Source organism: Epinephelus lanceolatus, chromosome 11 (genome assembly GCF_041903045.1).
Source record: "Epinephelus lanceolatus isolate andai-2023 chromosome 11, ASM4190304v1, whole genome shotgun sequence".
Lineage (NCBI taxonomy): Eukaryota > Metazoa > Chordata > Actinopteri > Perciformes > Serranidae > Epinephelus > Epinephelus lanceolatus.
The window spans coordinates 29,170,059-29,191,038 of NC_135744.1; the positions used below are offsets into that span (position 1 = coordinate 29,170,059).

At 42.7% G+C, this 20,980-nt stretch overlaps 1 protein-coding gene across 2 annotated transcripts in view; it reads right to left on the reverse strand.

Annotated features, from left to right (window-relative positions):
- Positions 1 to 20,980, reverse strand: part of LOC117266152 (rho guanine nucleotide exchange factor TIAM1) — a 64,663-nt gene that overhangs the window by 27,651 nt on the left and 16,032 nt on the right. For both annotated transcript variants that reach the window (XM_033641120.2, XM_078172476.1), the window contains exons 2-12: positions 18,110 to 18,215; positions 14,759 to 15,414; positions 13,630 to 13,916; positions 12,184 to 12,456; positions 11,844 to 12,075; positions 11,112 to 11,284; positions 10,248 to 10,472; positions 7,405 to 7,590; positions 3,966 to 4,112; positions 3,129 to 3,203; positions 120 to 290 (exon numbers count right to left, since the gene is read on the reverse strand). In XM_033641120.2, coding sequence (XP_033497011.2) covers positions 120 to 290; positions 3,129 to 3,203; positions 3,966 to 4,112; positions 7,405 to 7,590; positions 10,248 to 10,472; positions 11,112 to 11,284; positions 11,844 to 12,075; positions 12,184 to 12,456; positions 13,630 to 13,916; positions 14,759 to 15,407 — 2,418 coding nt within the window. In that variant the 5' untranslated portion in view covers positions 15,408 to 15,414; positions 18,110 to 18,215. The remainder of the gene's footprint in view (positions 1 to 119; positions 291 to 3,128; positions 3,204 to 3,965; positions 4,113 to 7,404; positions 7,591 to 10,247; positions 10,473 to 11,111; positions 11,285 to 11,843; positions 12,076 to 12,183; positions 12,457 to 13,629; positions 13,917 to 14,758; positions 15,415 to 18,109; positions 18,216 to 20,980) is intronic.

Here is a 20,980-nt window from a genome sequence, read left to right on the forward strand (position 1 = left end):
CTACATCACTCCAAATTGTTGAACAAGTGCATAATGTTCGGTCTTTAATATCACTCTTATGTGCAATGTATTGTGCAGCATGTACTTAAACGTTTGCACTGCTATCAGTAATAGCCCACCTTGCAGACGGTGCTCAGGACTTCCAGCGCTGTCTCGCCGGGCTGTATGATGGCCAGGACAGGCTGATTGTTCGGCAGGCACACCCAGGAGGGAGTCAGGTAATCGGGAACCCAAATGTCGCTGTCTACGTTTTGCTGTGGAAGGCTTTTTACTGAGCCCTCTCTCTCCTTCTGAAAATGCAACATGCACACACACAGAGAGAGAGAGAGAGAGAGAGAGAGAGAGAGAGAGAGAGGGTTTATGCATGTTTGAGCAGCCTCAGTGCTCAGTGAACGAAGAAGGCACCCCATAATAAATTCAATGTTATCATGAAAACCTTTCAATTCTAACTGAGGTTCTGCTCAGTAAAAGAGGAAAAACATATTCTATTATCCACAATTCAAATTGCTTAAATCATGTGTTAATCCCCTTCTTGTTCACTAACACAGATTTGCTAAGATTGATTAGACTAACATGATGGATACTGGTGGTGGCCTGAAAGCAGCAGGAGATCTGATTACAAAATCTAATTCATTTGTGTTGATGAGAGCCTCTTGGTACAACTGTCTCCCAGCGTGGGTATGCGTTACATACAGTATGTGTGTGCATTCACTTCAAAGCATAGTCTGTAACCTTTAAGCCAATCAGCCTGACCTCTCACAATCTGTCAGCCGCGTCAGCCTCTCTCCTCTGATTCTGTCCCGCTCATCTCTTCTATTCGACCTCACACTGTCTGTCACTGATACCTTATCTCCTCCTATCAGGTAACGCCATCCACAAACTCATTTATTCTTTCATTCCTCTACTGCAACCCCCCCTAACACTAATCACTGCCTCTCCTTCTGGTGCCCCTTTACCTCTATCTGCACATCACTCCATCATCTCCCTCCCTCCCATCTTTCATTTACGCCATACAATCTGCTGACTGTTAACAATCCGGCCTGGTGGTCCCTGTTTGAATGAACTATCCGAGTGTGCGTGTGAATTTTTATGCTGGTTAGATAGTGAGACGGAGAAAGAAACAGAAGGAGACAACTATATGCAAAAGCACATTTTTGTATGCACAAATAAACACACGTGGGCATGTTCACATGCACAAACAAAATACAGACACACGCAGTTATAAAGAAAAACACACGCACATTTTCTCAGACAGACAACAGACCGGGGGGCCCATAACTAGTACCTCCCCCAACTCCCTGAACTCCCCAGCCCTGCTCGGCACCATCTGGCTCCCCTCCTGGCCCGTGTTGGATGCCACTGCTGGGGGGCGGGGGTCCTAGGCAGCTCACTAAACTCTCCTTCTCACTCACTCCCTTTTTTTGCCATCAGTGGGATTCCCCAGAACAAACAGAGAGTTAAATCCAGGACAAGCCCATCAGATGTGAACACTTGGAACTACAGTAATCTTACGAAAGATGCTCATTTCTACTGATGCAGCATTTCCAGCTCCACCTTACAACCAACTGAAGCGTACTTCCTATGCATTTCTTCACTGTCATCCCATACCCTGCCAGCTGAAGCTGGACGTGGGTGGAAGGAAATCAATCTCCCAAGGAGCCACTGGGGGCCTCAACGGTCAGAGTGGGTGAGTGCTGCAGAGTTTTCTTCCATGAACCGAGTTCACACACACAGACTCGTCTTCCCTCCCTCCTCATCTCTGCTGCCTTCTACCAGTTCTTATAAAATATGGAGCTGGCGAGCTTGTCCTTGCACAACCCATGGGTAATTGGACATTTTTTCCTCACAGTTCACATAAATTCACAATTTATCAGCCTGTGATAAGGTACTACTGGAAACCTACCATCCTGTAGTGGCCATGGGTGATCTATTTTCTGTCTGGAGATATTATTCATTATTTGCAATTGTCTGTAAATTGTGGTCAATGTGACAGGAACACAAGAGCACAGATGGTGTGAAACTGCAAGGTCCTTTGGTAGCAAATGTCTGCATAATTTGTTGAAACATCAGAAAGCTAATGATCTGAACATATCGGATCAAATTTGTCTCAGAGGGATTAGCAAACAGAAATATCCCTCCAGACCAAAGTCAATGATGCTGATAGAGTCGGAATCGCCTGGAGCAAATGAAAAGAAGAAATGGGAATCTGTCAACATGGATCTGAAAATAGTGTTTGACACCGATGATAGAGAAGAAGAAGAATAGCATTATTTCTGGCTATGACATAAAGTGGTCGGCAGTAAGAAAAAGGAGAAGGCAGGATTAAACCCAAGTTAGCCCTGCAAAGTCTGGTGAGGCAAATCATTTGTCATGTGGTGCAGGAAGAAGAACAGATGCAGAAGATGAAACGGGTTGTTTATATAATACAAATAAACTCAAGAATCATCTGATAACATTCAGGAAAGACGAGATTCTGCCGCTTTTAAAGTTTCATGGTCTGCAAATTTCTCCTTTCACTCCCCAGCTAGGAAGTGGATGTCTGAAAACATTAAAGCAGGAGCTTGAAAATGACCTCAAAGAAATGCTCATTGATGCAGAAGGGTGCAGGGATTTTGTGCTTCCCCCAGATACCCCGCCAAATGAAGAGCCAGTGCACCAAAAGGATATCAGTTAAGTGAATGGAGGTGGAAAATCCAGCAATGGTGATGGCCTCGGGGTCTTAAGAAGCCCGTAGCCCATTATACAACACAAAGGTTCATCAGATGCCCCACTGATTTTTATGCTGGCTTATGCAAAAAGCAAACAATGACAAGGAATTAGCCTACAGCTAAACAAGCTCTGGTTTTCTGTGGTGAATCAAAAGGGAGGAGGAATTTAGTGTTTAGCCTTAGGAAGATTATTATAGTACAGACATAAACAGCCACCACAATGGGAATGGAGACAAGTTTGGGCCTACTGGAATTTAACTTTTACCTATCACTTTCAACAGCAAACATTTTTCAGATCAGGGCATAAAACATGTCTCCTAGAATTGTCAAGGAGGATGCAATTCTATTACGATCCTTAATATAAAAGGGCATTTGTACTGTGTTGGTGCTTTTGTCTTGTAAAGACGGCTGAGCTCTTACAGATTTCTCACTGGCAGAGTCTTCAAACATGCGCTCCAATGGCTTCCTCACCGGCTCCATCCCATCAACGAAGACCTGCAGCCACACAGAGAACAGTATATGGCAAATGCATCCAAATATATCATACACAGCAAGTAGAAGACACTCCTTAGAAACATCTTAACACTTTATCCAACCTGCAAACCTGCATTATGTTTAGTTGAGCATTTAATTTGCTTGTCAAAACCAACATGTATGTAAAATGTTGTGTAGTTACTAAATTGGAGCATCACCAAAGTCTAATTTCACTAACGAATTCTTTAGTCCAATTTCCAAAAGTTCAATACACAACCTCTATCTCTTTGTCTCCAAACTGTTACTATATACTCTGGCTCATTGGCTGCCTATCTCAGACAGTAACATGTTAATTCCTATGTGTTCTGTTTTCAAAATCCCTGTCCCTACCTGGAACTAGTCTTGCATAGCCAGACCTATTTCTACACTTTGTTTAGGGCTGTGTGACACAACAACAGTAATCTTCGAGCTAGCAACCTACACGTTAAAACGTCTTTTAATGTTTTATGTGACATTTTCTTTTGTAAAGATTTTGCCATTTTAGTGCCAGTGCTTGCCTCTCCACCAAAACAAGGTTCCTCCAAACACTTTTCTTTAAGGGCACCGTCACTGCGACCTGGGCTTAGTGTCGCCCAAAACAACTGTGATTGGTTTATAGGAATACAAACAACCCAGAGCGTTTTTTCTTTTAGTGAGAATTATGAGGGGTTTCTCTCGCGCTGTCACAGTCCAATACCAAAAACTGTGAAATCAAAAGCTTGTAGTATGGATCACTATGATTACCTGGCTGATTGAAGGATGCCCCTTAGTCTTTCTCTTGGAGGCGGTGTCCAGTCCCCAGAGGGAGGAGAAACGGCTGCGACGTTTACTGAAGGTGCGAGGCATGGCCTGGTTGCGCCTCCTGATGCTGCTTTCTGTTCGGGCTGACACCTGTGATAATGATAATTAAAGAAAACATGAATCCAGTGGAAAAGGTATATGAACCCTAATTACAGAGTCGTGTTACGATCCATCCACATTATTATTTTACATTCAAATTTCAAAGGTTTTACTTGGACTTTTATGTATTTCCTTTGTAGATAATAATTCAATTTTTTACAATTACAATAATCCAGTTACAATACACTGTAACCAAGCTTTACTTATCTTACATCTAAATGACCTGCTATCTATGAAAGGGTTCAGAGTAGGCAATGCCACCATGGCTACACAGCTTGTCCAGTAAATATTACGCATTTGAGAGACATTTATGCAACACTGTTTTGTGTTCAGTATGTTCAGTATGTTATGCATATATGGATATGTTGTATGCGTAATTTCTCAAGTACTTAAACTAATTCAGATTCACAGTTTCTCATTAATTCTGAAAAGCATTTCACATAACTGATTGATTGCAATTAATATGATAATTATATTTCATACTATTTATCTTCTTTGCTTTTATTTAATTGTTAAGCTGCAGTTAAATTGAATGGACTAAGAGAAGAAAAAAAAAGGGGACTGGGAGACTACATACATATCCTGTACACTGACAGCAGTGGCTGTCTGTGTTTGCTCTTTAAGCCACTTCTTGCACTCATATATACTGTATAAATTCACGTTAACAGGCATGTAAACACACATAAAAAACACATACTTTCAGCTGCACAGTATACACTATTGGAAAACAGTGAACACACTCAACCTCTCATCTCCCTCACTGACCCACAACATGTTCAAAGAGAAACCACTCCTGGCATTTCTGGGTTAATTCACATTGAACTCCTGGGCTATATGAGCAGCTCTGACTCACTATACGGTAAACGAATGCATACTTTGATGCACATGTATGTACTGTATGCGCACACAAGCACATACTGTACTTGTGTGGGCGTGTGCTCATTGGTCTCCTCACCAGTCTCTGCTCATAAGACACATACACTTCAAACATAATAGGTCAAACTGTCTCTAAGACTCTTCTTATGTAAGCTGTGTGCAAGAGGCCTTTTTACTGCCTATTTTATTACGGCGTCCCTTTTGGCTACGGATAATAACAGCCCTGAAGAGTAAAAGGCATTACTGAAGAAAGTAAAAAAAAAAGAAAAATAATAATAGAGGTGTTCTTTTTGTGGCTGAGGAAAAACAGCTAAGAGTTGAGAGAGAGGACAGTTATCTTTTGCCGGAGGCGATGTGAATTGGTTCTTCTTAATGTTCCTTTATTTCATTCATTAATTACCAAGTTCTATTCTTTATTCTGTTAACGTATTTAATTTCCCTTTAGTTCATTTATATAGCAAAGCATACAGTGCCCGTTTATAGCAGTATTTTACTAATGCATTAATGAAATACTAAAAGAGAAAGAAGATGGGGAGTGAGACAGAGAGGAAGAGAAGGTGAAGAAAATAAGGCAGACAAGAAGAAGGAGAGACTAAGAGAGATAGAGTAGGAAACAGAGACAGGGAGACAAAGGAAGTGAGGGTGTAGGCAGTAAAGGGAAGGGGGGGGGGGTCAGCAGAGCAGAGAGTGTTAAGCCTGTTTGTGGGAAAGTGCCTCAGGGATGGCAGCTTACTAACAGAGTTCGTATTGATTCACCAGTCACAAAAAAACACCATCAACCTCTGATGTTGTAAGTGTGAGTGTGTGTGTGCGTGTGTGTATGACTGGTGTATCCGATGGCCTGCTTGTATGAAACTGGCCTATAGAGATATTGTTTCCACCTCTTTCTCTGTGCTCTGCTCTACTCTTTGTTTCCTGGATGATATTTGGCAGAGCACACAGCCGCGTGATCCACAGCAGCATATAGATCATAACATCCATGTTGGTGTTTCATTCTGTACATTCTTGGAGCGCTCGAGGTGACAACGAGAGCACGGTTCAGAGCTCTGAGCTAATGACTTGGCCTTTAGCCACAGGCTAGAGCAGTAAGCATCAAGACAATATGTGGAGAAAATGATCTGAATGTGCGAGGTGAAGACAGTGTGTGCAGGTATGTACATGCCAATCCTGGAACCCATCAGGTAATGTCTGATGACGATAAGCCTCTGGGGGTAAGATCAAGTACTTTGTGTTGATCCAGTGTAACCAGTGAACACCCGGGCCATGACTTCCTCTTCTGCATGCCCACCATTTTGGCTAATCTTTACAAACACATATCTGCATATGAAGACAGATAAATGTTTTAAAAACTAACATGAAGCTAACTTATTGTTCGATAATAGCCAATGAGTTTCGAGAATGAATTCTGCCTCTCCACATGGAATGTTTACCTGCCATTCAAACATGATTGGTTAGTACTACTTGGACTACAAACGGAAACCAGAACACTTCCATTCCCAAAATCTTGTCCCTTTGCCAACAGATTCTGGATACATATGCAGAGATCTGTTAATAAAGATTATGTAAATGCAAGGTTGCATCTAGTTTCCTGTATCATGACGAGGAAAAAAATTCCATGAAAATATAAAAACTCTCTAAGACAATTTTCTTTAAGTCTAAGATGACACACTACCAGAGCAGGCAGGCTGAAGCTCAGTAGAGATCAGTTATGTCACAGCTGCAGTCGGCTCTACTGTGGATTGTTTCTAATGAAAACTCTGTACTGACAGCTACAAAATTTCATTAGCGATAACCCTGCCAATATGAACAAAATTGGCGATTAATTACTCACGATGTTGACAAAAAATTCACTTGAAAATATTACTGTAACCCAAAGCTTTGCTTCTGCTCAGGTAGCCAGCTACAGTCTGAATCGGCACACTTGTGGTCTGGCTTTGCAGAAACACTTTTGGCTGCAACATTTGGGTAGTTTGGGTAGCTACTGTTCAAAGCCACTATAGAGATATTCATCATTTAGCCTTCCCCTTCATTCTTGCTCCTAATTAACTGTGGTTAAGTTGTAGTGTGTTTCAACCTCAGGCTACATGAAATGTCTGTTAGCTTGCAAATTTGTCAGGCGAGCAGAGATTCTTTCAGTGGGCGTGTGTGACAAGATGCTCACTCTAACAGCCAGATAAACACACCCACTCTCCAAGCTGGTATTGAGGGTCAGCAGTTGGGAACCTCTCATGCAATGCTTACTGGAACACGTAGAGACACGTGGGACAGAATCTGAGGTTTGGATTAAGGAGCTCTGATTAAGTTTAAGAGTGAAATTACAGTAAGCGAGGGAGAGAGTTGGAAAGACCAGTCGCACATGAGTATTAAAAAACGTGTTTGTGAGCTGGTGCATGGGCATTTTTCATACCAGTGCATGGAAGGAAGAGACAGAGAAGATGCCCAGTCGTCCCATGGCCAGCTTGGTGGGACGTGAAGCGAAGCCCAGCAGGCGTTTGGGGTTGGGGGGTTCACCGCCCTGTAGACTGGCCAGGTAGCACCGGCAGCGGAACAGATCCATGTGAAACCGCTCCAAGTTCTGCTCCCACAGGAAGATCTACCAGAAAGTGAAAGGAATGGATTTGTGATTATGCAAGATAAGCAAACTCTGCAGATTAGATCCAACAGCTCCACATTTGGCCACTGATGGAAACCACAGCAGTGATAAAGACAAAACAAAGGGATAAAATATGCATAAGAGATCACTCTTTGTTAGATGGTTATTTGGTCATTTCAGCAGGAGTGAGATGTGGGAGTGCTGAAGCCCCTGTGGAGAGGTATTACTCACCAACACAACCCCCACCAGTCTCCGACCTGCTGTGCTATGTGCAATGTATCACAGGGTGGGCCGTGGGAGGTGGAACACAGGGACAGACAGACACACACACACACACACACACTCGCAATAAAACACAATCTAGACTTCATTTGCACTGGTTACTGCCTATACATATCTGTTCTAAGACTTAAAGGGACAGTTCACCCAAAATCAAAAGCACTTATTTTTCTTAATTACAATCTATTCATCAGTCGAGATTGTTTTGGTGTGAGTTGCTGATTGTTGGAGATGTCAATCGTTGAGATGTCTGCCTTCTCTCAAATATTATGGGACTCGATGGCACTCAGCTTGTGGTGTTCAAAGTGCCAAAATAAGTACATTTTAAAAATTGCAATGTATCTTTCCCGAAATCACGACCAGGTTACTCAAGATAATCCACCAACCTTGTGAGCAGTCTTATGTAGGAACTATTTTCTTTCTACTGTACTACATCCACCAACTGAATCACTGTGAACAAGGGAGAATGCATCTACTGCCCACTCACCTAGCGCCACTGTGCTAGAATGAAAATACAGACAGTACTTACTGACCCTCATGCTGACAAGAAGTCCAGTGTAGTTTTTTAATCCACAAAACTCGTTGGGGGTATCGGAGGATAACAGCTAGCCGGAATAACAGCTACACTTGAAGCAAGTGTGCTGTGTTTACATGGCAACTCGCGCAAGACTAGCTGATGGCTAGTGGTGGTGCTAGTTCTGGAGTCTCGCACAAGTTGCTATGTAAACATAGCACGCCTGCAGGGCAGGCTAACTGACCACGGTGAGAAATTATGCTATAAAAGTTGAGTAAATTACATCTTTTCAAGTCAATTTTGCATGCCGCAGCTTCAGGGCACTTGGATTACGACGGACGAGCCGTTCTTGTTGGCATGAGGGTCAGTAAGTACTGTCTGTATTTTCATTCTAAAGTGGCCATTTCCTTTAAGCCTCTTGCCCATGAGTAGATGCATGCTTCCTTCTGCTCAGTAATATGGTTGGCAGGTGTAGTTCGGTAGAAAGAAAATAGTTCTTACATGAAACTGCTCACAACATGGTCTGTGGATAACCTTGAGTAACTGTGTCATGATTTCTGGAAAGAGACATCGCTGTTGAGTGTTTTTTAAATACACTTTTTTGGTTCTTTGAGCTGAGAGCCATCTAGTTCCATTATATTTGACAGAAGACAGACACTCTGCAATTCACACCAGAACAATCTAGATGAATAAATAGCACTACAGGTAAGAGGACAACTATGTATTTTTTATTTTTGGGTAAACTGTCCGTATAAAAAAATGTTCTTTCTTTGAGTCTTTAATTCAGTTTTCCTGCCAATTTATGCAAACCCATTTTGTAGATTAATATTGTTCCAGATAACGATCTTGAAATAGAGTCAGACAATGATATAATCCACAGCTCAGGCTGAGGCTTTTTCACTCTTTTAATCCCACATTTGTAGAATATGTATTTATAGTGGTGAAGCCAATGGGTTCCGGTGTTTTCTCAGAAATGGGACACACTCTGCATGCTGAGATTAGCCACTTCCTGCTGCTTTTTATTATGTAATATTGTTTTCATTCATTAACTGTCACCCACATGCCACACACATACAAAGACAGAGACTTGGTCCTACAAGGAGCTCCATTGTTTGAGGGCACATTCTTTAGCTGTCTTGCAATGTTTACATGCAATGCTTTCTTAACCTTGAGCAGCAACTCCAGACATGCATGCATGGAGTAAGACTAAAGCTACACGCGATCTTCCACTGAAAGTGAAAAAAATCAGATCTTAAAAGAGCTTTGAAATTCCAGCTGTGACTCGTTTCAAAACAGCTATTGAATATGGAAGAATTAGCAAGAGATCTCAGGCTCACCTGCCGGCTAATAGTATGCACTGCATGTGTTTAAACATGTGCTATGAATATTCTGCATTCTGCTGCACTTGAATGTGTTCATAAATGAACACCAGTCAGAATATTTAAACACATCTGTTGATGAAAGTACTTCCTTAAGAACATTTTGTCTGGATGACGCCACACAGTAAAGATGATTTAGTACTGAGAATTCAGTGTGTGAGAGCATCGGTGCAGTTTGAAGGTACAAAGATATGCATCTGTAAAGCCCCTTAGGTGTTTTCACTCAACTCAACTGGAGGTTAAAGGCGCTCAGCAGGGTGTTCAGCACATGAAATCACAAACCTGGTTCAGATCAGCATCACATTGACATAAAGTATGACTAATTTGCAGCATGATATATGAAAAGGCTTTTTCACAGAGACTGATTCCTCTGTTTTTGAACTTGCGTGTTATTACTGTACGAACAGCAGCTTTAATCTATTTGAGTACTTCCAGAGTTCCTGACTCATAACTCCCTTCTGCCTCCTTCTGTCCTTGCTCCATACCTGCTCCAGGATCGTCTTTCTCTTCTTGGCGTCGGTGACAGTAGACAGCTGCATGTCTCCCATCTTCTTCATCTTCTCGTCCATGTCGATCTTCTGCTCGAGCTTGCGGATCTCGGTTCGCAGCAGACGCACTGTATCCTCCCTGTGATGCTGCCGAGCCAGAGCAGCGGCGCACGCAGAGTGGATCGCCGTAATCCAGTTCTCCAGTTCTGTCTGGCCAGATGTCTGACAGGAGAAGGGAAAAGGGAGAATTAACTGATGACATCTCTGAAGAGTAAGACAGGAAAAAAATCAAGAAATTGACAGCTAAAAGAATTGAAGTATGAGTCCCATTATTAGCCTCAGCGTGAGGGTGGTCACTACAATCTCATCATCATTTTATTACCTATCTTCCCATTCATTGATTGAATGTCACTACCGACAGCTGCCATGCATATAAATAGACACATGTTAATATTACACAATGGTCACTGTGGTGGATCACTGTCACAGTATGACAGTGTGGCCTTTAAACATGTCAAACATAAAACAAACACATGGACACAGGACTGGCTTATCTCCCACACTCGGCTAAATGTCATGTACTTGTGTGCCACACACACACATACACAAACACCCCAGGGGAAATTAGATCTCCTTTCATTCCCATCCATCTCTGTCTCTTTTGGTAATCTACTGACTTCATTCAGTCCCAAAAAACAATGAAATAACTTAGAAACCACATTATGTTTTTGACTTTGAAATACAGCTGCTGTTTCAGTGTTAGTTGTATGGGTGAGTAAAATATTTCCCTTCCCCTTTGTTTTGTGAGAAAGTGCACTGCTATTTCTCGTAGATGTTTTTAAGTACCTGTGTCTCTCTCACCTGGAAGAGGAAAGCATCTCCCACTGAGTTGCTGAGGCAGAAGACAAAGTCTTTCTTAGGGTGTTCAGGGACGGCCTGAACAATGCTGTTCTCCACCCACAATGCATGCTTGGGGACGCTGTTGTGGTCGATCCCAGAGCGACCGTCTGACTCATACAGGAAAAGAGTGCAGCCTTGGAGAAGCAGAAAAGAAAGATAGAGAGAAACAGAAAGACTGAAAAAGGATTTTTCTTACTGATGTCACATTAAGTCCTGTATTTTATTGTATTAAAACCAATTAGCAAAACAAGGCTTTTAGTACCTCACTGCAATATACAAAGTGTATTAAAGTGTAGAACAGTGGTTTATTTATTATTAGGGGGATGGATATGAGGACAGCAGGCAGGCAGGAATGCAGCTGCTGTATCTTGTGCATTTCTAAGGGACTAGATTGGATTTGACATGGATGCCGCCGCAAAATTAAATTGTGATGAGGCTGAGGAGAGAGGATGTAAGGCCACACAGAAGTGTGTGAGAGGGAGCAGCAGAGGTGACAACCAAGGGCATGGAGTGTGTTAAGACTGATGTGATTACAGTCAAACAGGAGTGAGAGATTAAACAGGTTGGGGTTGGGTTAAGATGTTCATCGGAGTGTGACGTGGCTGCATGCTTTAGTTTAAAATTAAACAGGTAAAAATCTTAAATAATCTTAAACATAAAAGTATGAATGTCTATGCCTTAATCTATGCTCACCTTTCAGAGAGACCCAGTAGTGTTTCCACTTGCGCCTTGTTGCAGGTTCCACTTTCTTGTTTTTCTTATGCACTAAGAAGTTCTTCACAGCCAGAGCCCCTGCCTTCCTGACTGTACCTTGTGCACAGCCAATAAGAGCGTCCGATGGATACGCACTGCTGAGTGTGCCGCTGCTCTGCTCGTCACTCACAGCGGAGCCAGCCTCCTCCGTGCAGTCCCGACCCTGATGTGTCTGATGAGAGAATGATGGAAACATTGAGTGATAAAAACATGTTGGATCTATCATTTATACCCTTGTTTAAAAAGGGAATAACATAGAAACACACACAAAGTAACTAACCCAGGCTTGATTGTCTAGCTCCTTCCGGAAATTCTCATACACTCCTCCCCTGCCTCCCTCGCCACCTCGTCCTTCTCCTCCTCCTGCGCTGCTGCTCCCACTGTCGCTCCCGTTAAAGACGCTGCTCTCGGTAGCTGAGTACACTGAGAAAGAGGCTGACATGGCCTTACAGCGCCGTGACACCAACTCTCCGTCTCCGTCTATCTCTGTGGTGACGCCATCGATGCCACTGTCGCCATACTCACTTCCCTCACCCAAAACACCAGAGATGTCCTGTGAGCCAGAAAAACAGGGACGAAACAGAACTAATTAATTTATGGATTATTAATTCATATACAGAAATATTTATAGATATTTTTGGATAGCCAAAATATGCACAAACACAAAGAGAACACACGCAGCTTAGGCTACACAAAGGGGTCTCTGGGTTTATATTGTTGTGTTTATATGTCTGTGGGTGGGTGCTCATGTTTTTCCATGCATTTCTGCTAAAAGAAATTTTTCACTTTGAGTGAGAGGTTCTCTGTGCTTTCACACTTTTCTCTCACCAAACCGAGTCTCCCTCTGTTCTTTTTCTCTTTGTTTTGCTGTGTTGTCGGTCTATTTATATCCGGTCTAACAACCCCCTCAGCCTGGCTAGATGAATTTATAATAAGCACTTAGGGTGCTCCGCTATCCAAGGGTGCTTGGGGGTTCTGGGAATGAGTTGAAAGAAAAGCCTGGTTTGCTATTTTAGTACTTCCTTCTTATTTTGCAACTTTTTTTTATCAATGACACATGAAATTTACAAAAAGCACATAAGCAGTTGTCTTGTTTTGTCCAATGAATCTCTTATTAATTGGCTACTTGGTGATGCATTACAGTGACTTTGTTCCTCTTTTATCCTCTGGGTGAATCTGCTTTTGTAACATTGTACGAAAAGCTTCTAAATTATGTTCAAAATGTCTTTGTGTGCCTGTTTATGCGTATTAGGACAGTGTGTGTGTGTCGTTGGTGAATGGGGCTTGAAAGATATTATGCTTTAATGCTTTAATTTCTGGAGGGGGAATGGAGAAACCAGGCCAGCAGTGGACAAGTAGCCCTACAGCAACTCTCTATCTGACTCCATGTAATCCCTTTCCCCACAACAGAAATATACACACATAGTTGGATGCACATACTTAAAACATGTACACACAACTGAGCAGCATGAGGACACACAGGAAATGTCTCTGGTTGTCGACAAAACTTTAATTGCTGTCCTCTGTCATGTCTGTGAACTTGCTGAACTTCCTGGACACTACTGATAAACAAAGTCCTCTATCATTCTACGTTCAGGGGTCTGTATTTTAGAAAGGAGAGACAGAGGAAACAAAATAGAACCACAGAAAAGTAGAGAAATAAGATTTAACCTGATTAATGTCTGCTTTGTATCTTTACTCATATATTCATAAAAGATGATCTAACCTGAGTAGTTTGTGCACGCCGTCCCTGGAAAGCAGGGCACGGTGCAGCAGGGATGCCGAGCCCTGCCAGGCCCTCTGACAGGCAGTGGGAGCGTCGGCAGGGGAGCGTAAATGCTCCATACCCGCCACCATCCTCCTCGGTTGGAGACATCAACCCCTCCTCCCCCTCTCCGTCTCCATCGCACTGTGCTTCTCTCCGGTTTTTAGCATAGCGGCTCCTCTGCCCCCTGAGGCCAGGACTCTGCTGGCTGCACAGATGGTCCAGAGAAGATGCCCTTTCTGCTGAGCCTGGAAAATACACAGGTGGTTATTGCAGGGCAGTGTGTGCATCTGTGCATGTGTGTGTGTGTGTGTGTGTGTGTGTGTGTGTGTGTATGTGTGTGTGTGAGCAAGGTGAGGTAAGCATATCCTGATTACTGTCAGTTACCTTCACATTACTTTGCCACATTTGATGTGTAAATTAACCTTCCCCTTCTGTGAATCTTTGTGATTTTTGTGAGTGAGCGTGTGTGTGTGTGTGTGTGTGTGTGCGCATGTGTGTGTAGCGAGCCCATCCATTATCCTGAGCTAGCTGACCACCTGGGGCATCGTTTAGACCTTCAGCAGTCAAGTTACCAGCTACTGCCTGCTGTCGCGCTGATCTCCAGCAGCTCTTGCGCAGCGCCAGTTAAGCTAACAACCCTGTGATCAACTGAAGTGCTGCAACTGATGGATGGCAGCTAACTTTCAATCAGCAGATTTTCTCAAATCATTTTTCCCCACTCGGTGAGTGTCTCTCTGCAATTTTTCCCACCTTCCTCCCCCTCACCACCTCTGAAGTGAATCAAATCGAGCTAACACCCCTGCACACATGCACAGATATACATTTTTATGAGCATTTTGGCAACCATCAGCGACCGTTCTTTAGAAAACTGAGTAAAAATCCTAGAAACTTCAGTATTTACTGTATCGATTCAAGATGGTAATATTGCTAGTCAATTGTGACTTAACATCTGTGCAAATATAAGCACAATTTGCACCTCTGGTGGTCTTTGTAACTATGAAAGATACACTTCTAAATGACTCCAAGAGAACACTGGATATGTACTCTGTAGGATAATAGTGTTCGTGTGCATGTTTACAATTCTTACCTGCGTTACCTCTAGGGCGTGTGAACTGTTCCTCCTCTTCTTCTTCTCCCCCATCTACCATCTCTTCAGTGCTGGTCAGATGCTCTTGGCTCAGGTCAGACAGAGAAAACTCCAGGCTGTCTTCTCTCCACATGTCTGCTGACTTAGACCGCTTCTTTTTAAAACTCCCTCCCTCCTGTGGACCCTCGGTCATCCGCTGGAGGTACCTCTCCTCACCAACAACATCTCCCTCCCCCTCCCCCTCCGAATCCTCTCCTCCATCCTGAGCGACAGTGTCCGCCTCTGAGGTTTCTGGAGTTGGCGTGGCCAAGGGGTCATCGTCATTTTGAAAGGACTCCGGTCTCATTGTCATAGCGACACGTTGCGTCCAATGAGGATTGATGCCAAACTCTCCAAACTCATCTGTTGCATTGAAAGGCTCCAGTCCGTTCTCTGCTAAGGATTGTGGGATGCTCGGGGTGCTGGAGGAGCGAGTTGAGGCATCAGAGTTTCTGTGTTCCTGTTTCACTGAAGAAGAGTGCCGGGAACGGCGGGTGACTGGCTGCTTGCTGGAGAGACGGAGTGACCGGGACGTGTGCTTGCGGGAGAGATGTCCCATTGCGTCGCCGTAGAAACCACTGTCCCCATTCTGACTCTCCACGTTTCCCATGATTCAACTGTAAATAAAGATGAAACAGACAGTATATCTCAGAACAGTTTCCAATATTCCTTAATATAGGCTATGACTAATTCTTGTTAGAAAGTAGTGATGCAGGTGTCTTATTGGTCTGTGCCACATCTGTGATGTTTGTCTAACATCTGTATTCATTAACTGGCACAATGATCACTCATACCAAATTTGAGTGCAATCTATATGCATGTTCACTAAGATCATCAATCTCAAACCAAGGCATGGATACAACTTGTGTGGGTGGGTGTGCTACATTCATCATATGTTTAAACTGGAAAGAGGAATATTAAATGTACTCCCAAATACATTCAGTGATTAAATTTACTTTTTTAAGTCCAAAGGCTTTCAGAAGGTCAAGCAAACCAACAGAATCACACACAGCAGCTTCAAAGTTTAGATTTTCCAAAGAAATACTGTCATTTTAGTTGAGGGAGGTATCAGACCTCACTCCTTCTTGAGTGATAGAAAACTGTATCTGTGGCAGCAACTATTGAAATCTGCCAAATATTGGAAGCTGGCACCAGATGGTTAGTCAGCTTCTCAGCCTTTGATCAGATATTTACTGTAATATGTAAATGTAGTGGGTTTTGTTAAAAGAAAAAAAAGGTTTGTGCCAAATCTTGTCATACTCGGCAAAATAAGGCGTACAAAAAAGTGTTTTTTTAGTGTTTGTGCCAAAACTCAAGATATCATATTGGCACTGCTCTCAAAAAACATTCAAAACCCAGTCCTAGCTTTATTTTAAGTAATGCATTTAGAGCGAGAAATCTTTTGTCACAATTCCCCACTGAACTGGGCAAGAGTACTGCTATGCCTGTTATTAAGTTTGGGTTTGTTTAAGTTTGTTTATAGATGTGGGTATTTTTTTTAAAGGTCCAGTGTGTAGGATTTAGTAGCAGCAAGCGGTGAGGATGCATATTATAACTAATGAAAACTTCTCTCGGGTGCCAAGCGTGTAAAGAAAACTACAGTGGCCGCTGTGAGTTTTTGGTTTGCCCATTCTAGGCAACTGTAGAAACAACATGATGGACACTGTAGAAGAAGACCCTCTACATATGCAGACATAAACAGCTCATTCTACGGTAATGAAAACAACGACTAATGAAAACATAGTAATGAATAGTATATTCTATTTCTACCAGTATATCCCCCTACATCCTACACGTTGGACGTTTAACTGTTGAGAGATATACATTCATCCATCACCACATTGCAGGCCTTGTCCTCTAATGGCATTGGCATGTTTACACTCACACATTTATCGCTGAAAACAGGTCAATCTCTGCACTGGATGAGTGAGTAACATCTAATGGCCCATTTACTAACAGTGGTGAATCAAAGGTATCTAGGAGCTCTTTGAATGCCTTGCTGAGCTGAGCTGAGAGGCAGATGAGCTCAGGGATCAGGTTTCCACAGTTGAGATGGAAGTTCCCCTGTCAGTTTTGGGTTATATTAACGATCTTTCCATTTGTCTTGAAAAAGGGAAGTCAGTGCTGGGAATGACGTCACACCCGAGTTGATTGCATTCCAGTACAAGCTGGAAAACCAAGATGTTGTTTGCAAGACTAGCCTGGTTAGCCATTGTTAGTGCTAGCTGATAACAACACATTATGCTACATACAAACACTGTAGCAACACGTCAACAGATACAACTTGGACAATACTGTGTGTACGACTGTGTAATGAGACATAAATAAGACAGAAGTACTAATAAACAGCGCATTACCACAGCTTTCACTACTGTTGATGTGCGGAACAGCCATCTTAGATTCCTGAGTCAGAAATCCGACTTCAGGGGTCGTTTCAGTTGACATTTCCGACTGGGAAATGGGAAATCCCGACTTCCCAGTGCAAATCAAAAGCACCATAACTGACCTTAATGTTTGGTAATTTGCCTTGGACAACGCATTCAAACAGGGTAGCACAGGGACAATAGAGTTAATTAAAAATTGATTTAGAGCATAAACACAGCTTCCCAAGGGTTTTCTGGTGTTGTTCCATTTAAGTATTCAGAATGCATCAAAATTCCCTTCCTTTTTTTCCAGCAACTACAAAGACATCTAAAATTTAAGACACCAAAACATCTTTCATTTTAATTTTAAGTCATGCAAATTTAAATTTTGATGAATTTGAGTCCGCACAGTGCACTGAAGCAGCAGCACTGACGTCTGCTGGCCTGGTTGATACATGGATGGATCGTCTCATCCTTTCTGCAGCACTTCTTTCCCTCAGTGATGTTAAAATTATTCATTAACCATATTCCCAGTACAGTTAAAACGATCAAAGAAATCTGTTTTTAACTGCGTTCTGCTGATCATAAAGTTATCCGAGCATCCTGCATCGCCTCATGCTCTCTGTTATATAAGCACACAGAGCTGCTGAGTCAACTGCTGTCAGATCAGTTGGTCCTCTGTGAGTCACACATCATCAAACCCACACCATCAGGTTCTCAGTGTGGGCTCAAACTGCAGAAATCTCTTCATACAACTTCTGTTTTTTTACAAATCATTTAGAACCAGAGCCTCTGAGATTCATTCTTTGCTGGTAAGTGAGTAAAAATAAAGTAGCAAAGTAAAAACATTCATATAAACTGGCAGGATTTTACAATTCAGTGCAAAATCAAATAACAGTTTTTGCATTCTCGTAGCATTGTGAGACTAAGGTGTACAGAATGTGGTTACCTGTGGTTAAGCAGCCGCATCACCAGCTTCTCCACATCAGTGTGGTGTCATCTCTCACCGACCACATGATCCTCCACACACCCTCAAACGGCAGTGTCAGTTTGCCCTGAGAGGAACAAGAAGAGAGAGAGAAGCCTTTCAGTGGAGCTCTCACAACTTCAAAGTGACCTGATGTGTCAAATGCATACGCAGGAGGAGGGAGAAGACGAGAAGGGGAAGGTAGTTCTCAAACTACTGCAGAGGATCTGCCAGGTATGTCACATAAAGCAGGTGAAGTAAAGTTGAAAGGAAAGCTGTGAAGCACACTGGAGAGGGAGTCTATAGAATACAAGACAGCGTGCTGGATGAAAGAGAATAAAGGACACCGTGGTCAGTAAAGCCCGGAGTTAAATAATGCAGTGAAGCAAGTAGAACCAGACAAGAAACACACATTTAAATACACACATATACAAACTCACAGATCATCAAAAAACAAAGCGCAGAGGTATTGTCTGAGCCTGAGGGGGCAAAACAAACTCACAAACAAGCAAGATTTCTTTGAACTGCACCCTGAAACTCATTGCCAACCAGAAACCATACGGGCATGTGCAGGCATGTGCACAAATCATTTTGGGATAACACCCCTTGTTTCCATGCAGACAAAGAGACACAGACACAGACACACAGACACACACACACACACACACACACACACACACACACACACTCTCATGCACGCTGTTGGTAGAATGACAGAAGATGAAAGCAGCTATGGAGAATGATTTTCTGCTTAAGACTCAATTAAATGATCCTTGCCAACACGACCTAATTTTCCCTAATACCAGCCCTGAGCTGCTTAGGGTAGACCATGATTTCCATAATGTGCTATGTATAGTGTGAAGGTATGCAAGTACAAGCACGCTTGCGTGTGTGTGTGTGTGTGTGTGTGTGAAATACTGCACATATTTTCAGTTCACAAAAAGATTAAAAAAATAGTTTGTACATAAAATGAGGCAGATATAACCCATGATCCTTCTCAGTCAGCTGGTATAAGCATTCAGATGCCCTGTAGCAGCATCGCTGGGAGACTGACTGCTGCCCTAAATGCTGCAAACACTATTGTCAGATTTGTTTGGGTACCGATAAGCTTATAAGCAGGAAAATAATGGAGGAAAAAAAAGTCACATCTAAAAAAAGAGAGGAAAAAAGAGAGAAATACAGCCTTTATCAATTGCAAAGCAGATGCCAATCAGTGGAGGGTCTATTTAGATCCTTCACATCTGGTGAGTAATTTCAGCTAGCTATTTTTTTCCCAGAAAGCAAACAAAGCGTTTGTTCCCTCTGGTCTACAATGCTGGCATGAGCATACATGTTACTTTCACAAACCTTTGCCTACAGCTGCTGCTTTTATTATTGCTAATCAGATAATGAACTGTCAATTTGTTTATTCTCTGAGGCAGAAATACAATAAGTCAACCGTGTTACACTTCTGGGAAAATTAAGACACAGAAATGAGAGTTTAGAAAAGGAGAAGTGGCAAATGACAATAGGGGAAGTGAAGGCCATTGCTGAGCAAGTGCACAGAAACCGTGCACAGTGTCTCTGACATTGCACCACCCCAGTGTGTGTGTTCACGTATTATTACTTGCAGCACATTCCTCTCCAGCTGTGGGAAGCGGTTACATAAGCTAAACTTCATCCTGATTCTTCTCCTCTTCCTCTCCCTCCACCCTTTATTTCTCATCCGTCTTCCATCCCATCTGGCCTGAAGAGACTTATCCCAACCCACATGCTGGCCACATACCCCCCCAGAACAAACAGAACCACACAGTATAATGGACACACAATGCTTGACAGGTGTTGGATATTTATTTTGGAGCTAGTCCTGCTTTCCTTTTAAATCTGGCATCAGTGTAGACAGTAAGTGCAAACACAGGCCTTAATACCAAAAATGTTTTATAGATAGTACATAGTGGGGGAGTAGAAAGCAATATAACAACTTAAAAAATGGCTGTCAATGTACACACAAGCAAAAATACAGCATTTGGGTTGTAAAAATGTCCACAACAAACATGATCTTACCACTGAGAATTCTTTGTTACACTGACCTTACGTTGCTGTTGCCAAGACATACATCTATACATCTATTTGTCTGGGTTCAGTGTAGCAGAGGTGAAAAACACACACAAAGGCCAAACAAACAAAACAATCCTGTCTGACACAACGCAGGGGAAATCAAACCGCTGCTTTTCCTCTGGCGGTGTACAGTCTAAAATGTTTAGTCTCTTCGGTTTTCCTCTCCCCGTGCCCTGCAGCGAAGCACGGAAGAGGGAGAGGGGTAACGGGGAGAGAGAAGGGGGGTGGGGGCTCTCTGCTAAACCCACGTAGAGCTGAGAGGTGAGGCAAAGCTGGAGGCGAAATGCATGAGGAGGGAGGGCGCTGAGGTTGGTGCAGACACAGAAGGGAAAGGAGAAAAAAAAAACATATTGGGGGTCCTGCGCTATGAATAGAAGTTTGATATGGAAAAGTGTGAAAACAGGGGGAGCAAGAAATAAAGACTGAGGACGAGAGAGAAAGAGGGACAGAGAGATAGAGACAAATTGGGGGGTCCTATTGTTGCTGAGCTTTAAGTGGATAAGTAGACATGTGCTCTGGCTGCCTCTCTTCGGGCTTAATTGAGGGAGCCGAGACAAAAGGGGAAACATAATTATTCGCTCTCGTTCTCTCAGTCTCTCGTTCTCGCTCTCATTCTCGCAGTATATTAACACACTGAGAGAGTGTATTAATACAACGGCCTGTGCAACAGCAGCCAAAGCATCATTACCATGCAGAAAAGGGATAAAGAGCAATGTTGATGAAAATAAAATTGCATACTGGTTTACTGTCTCACTG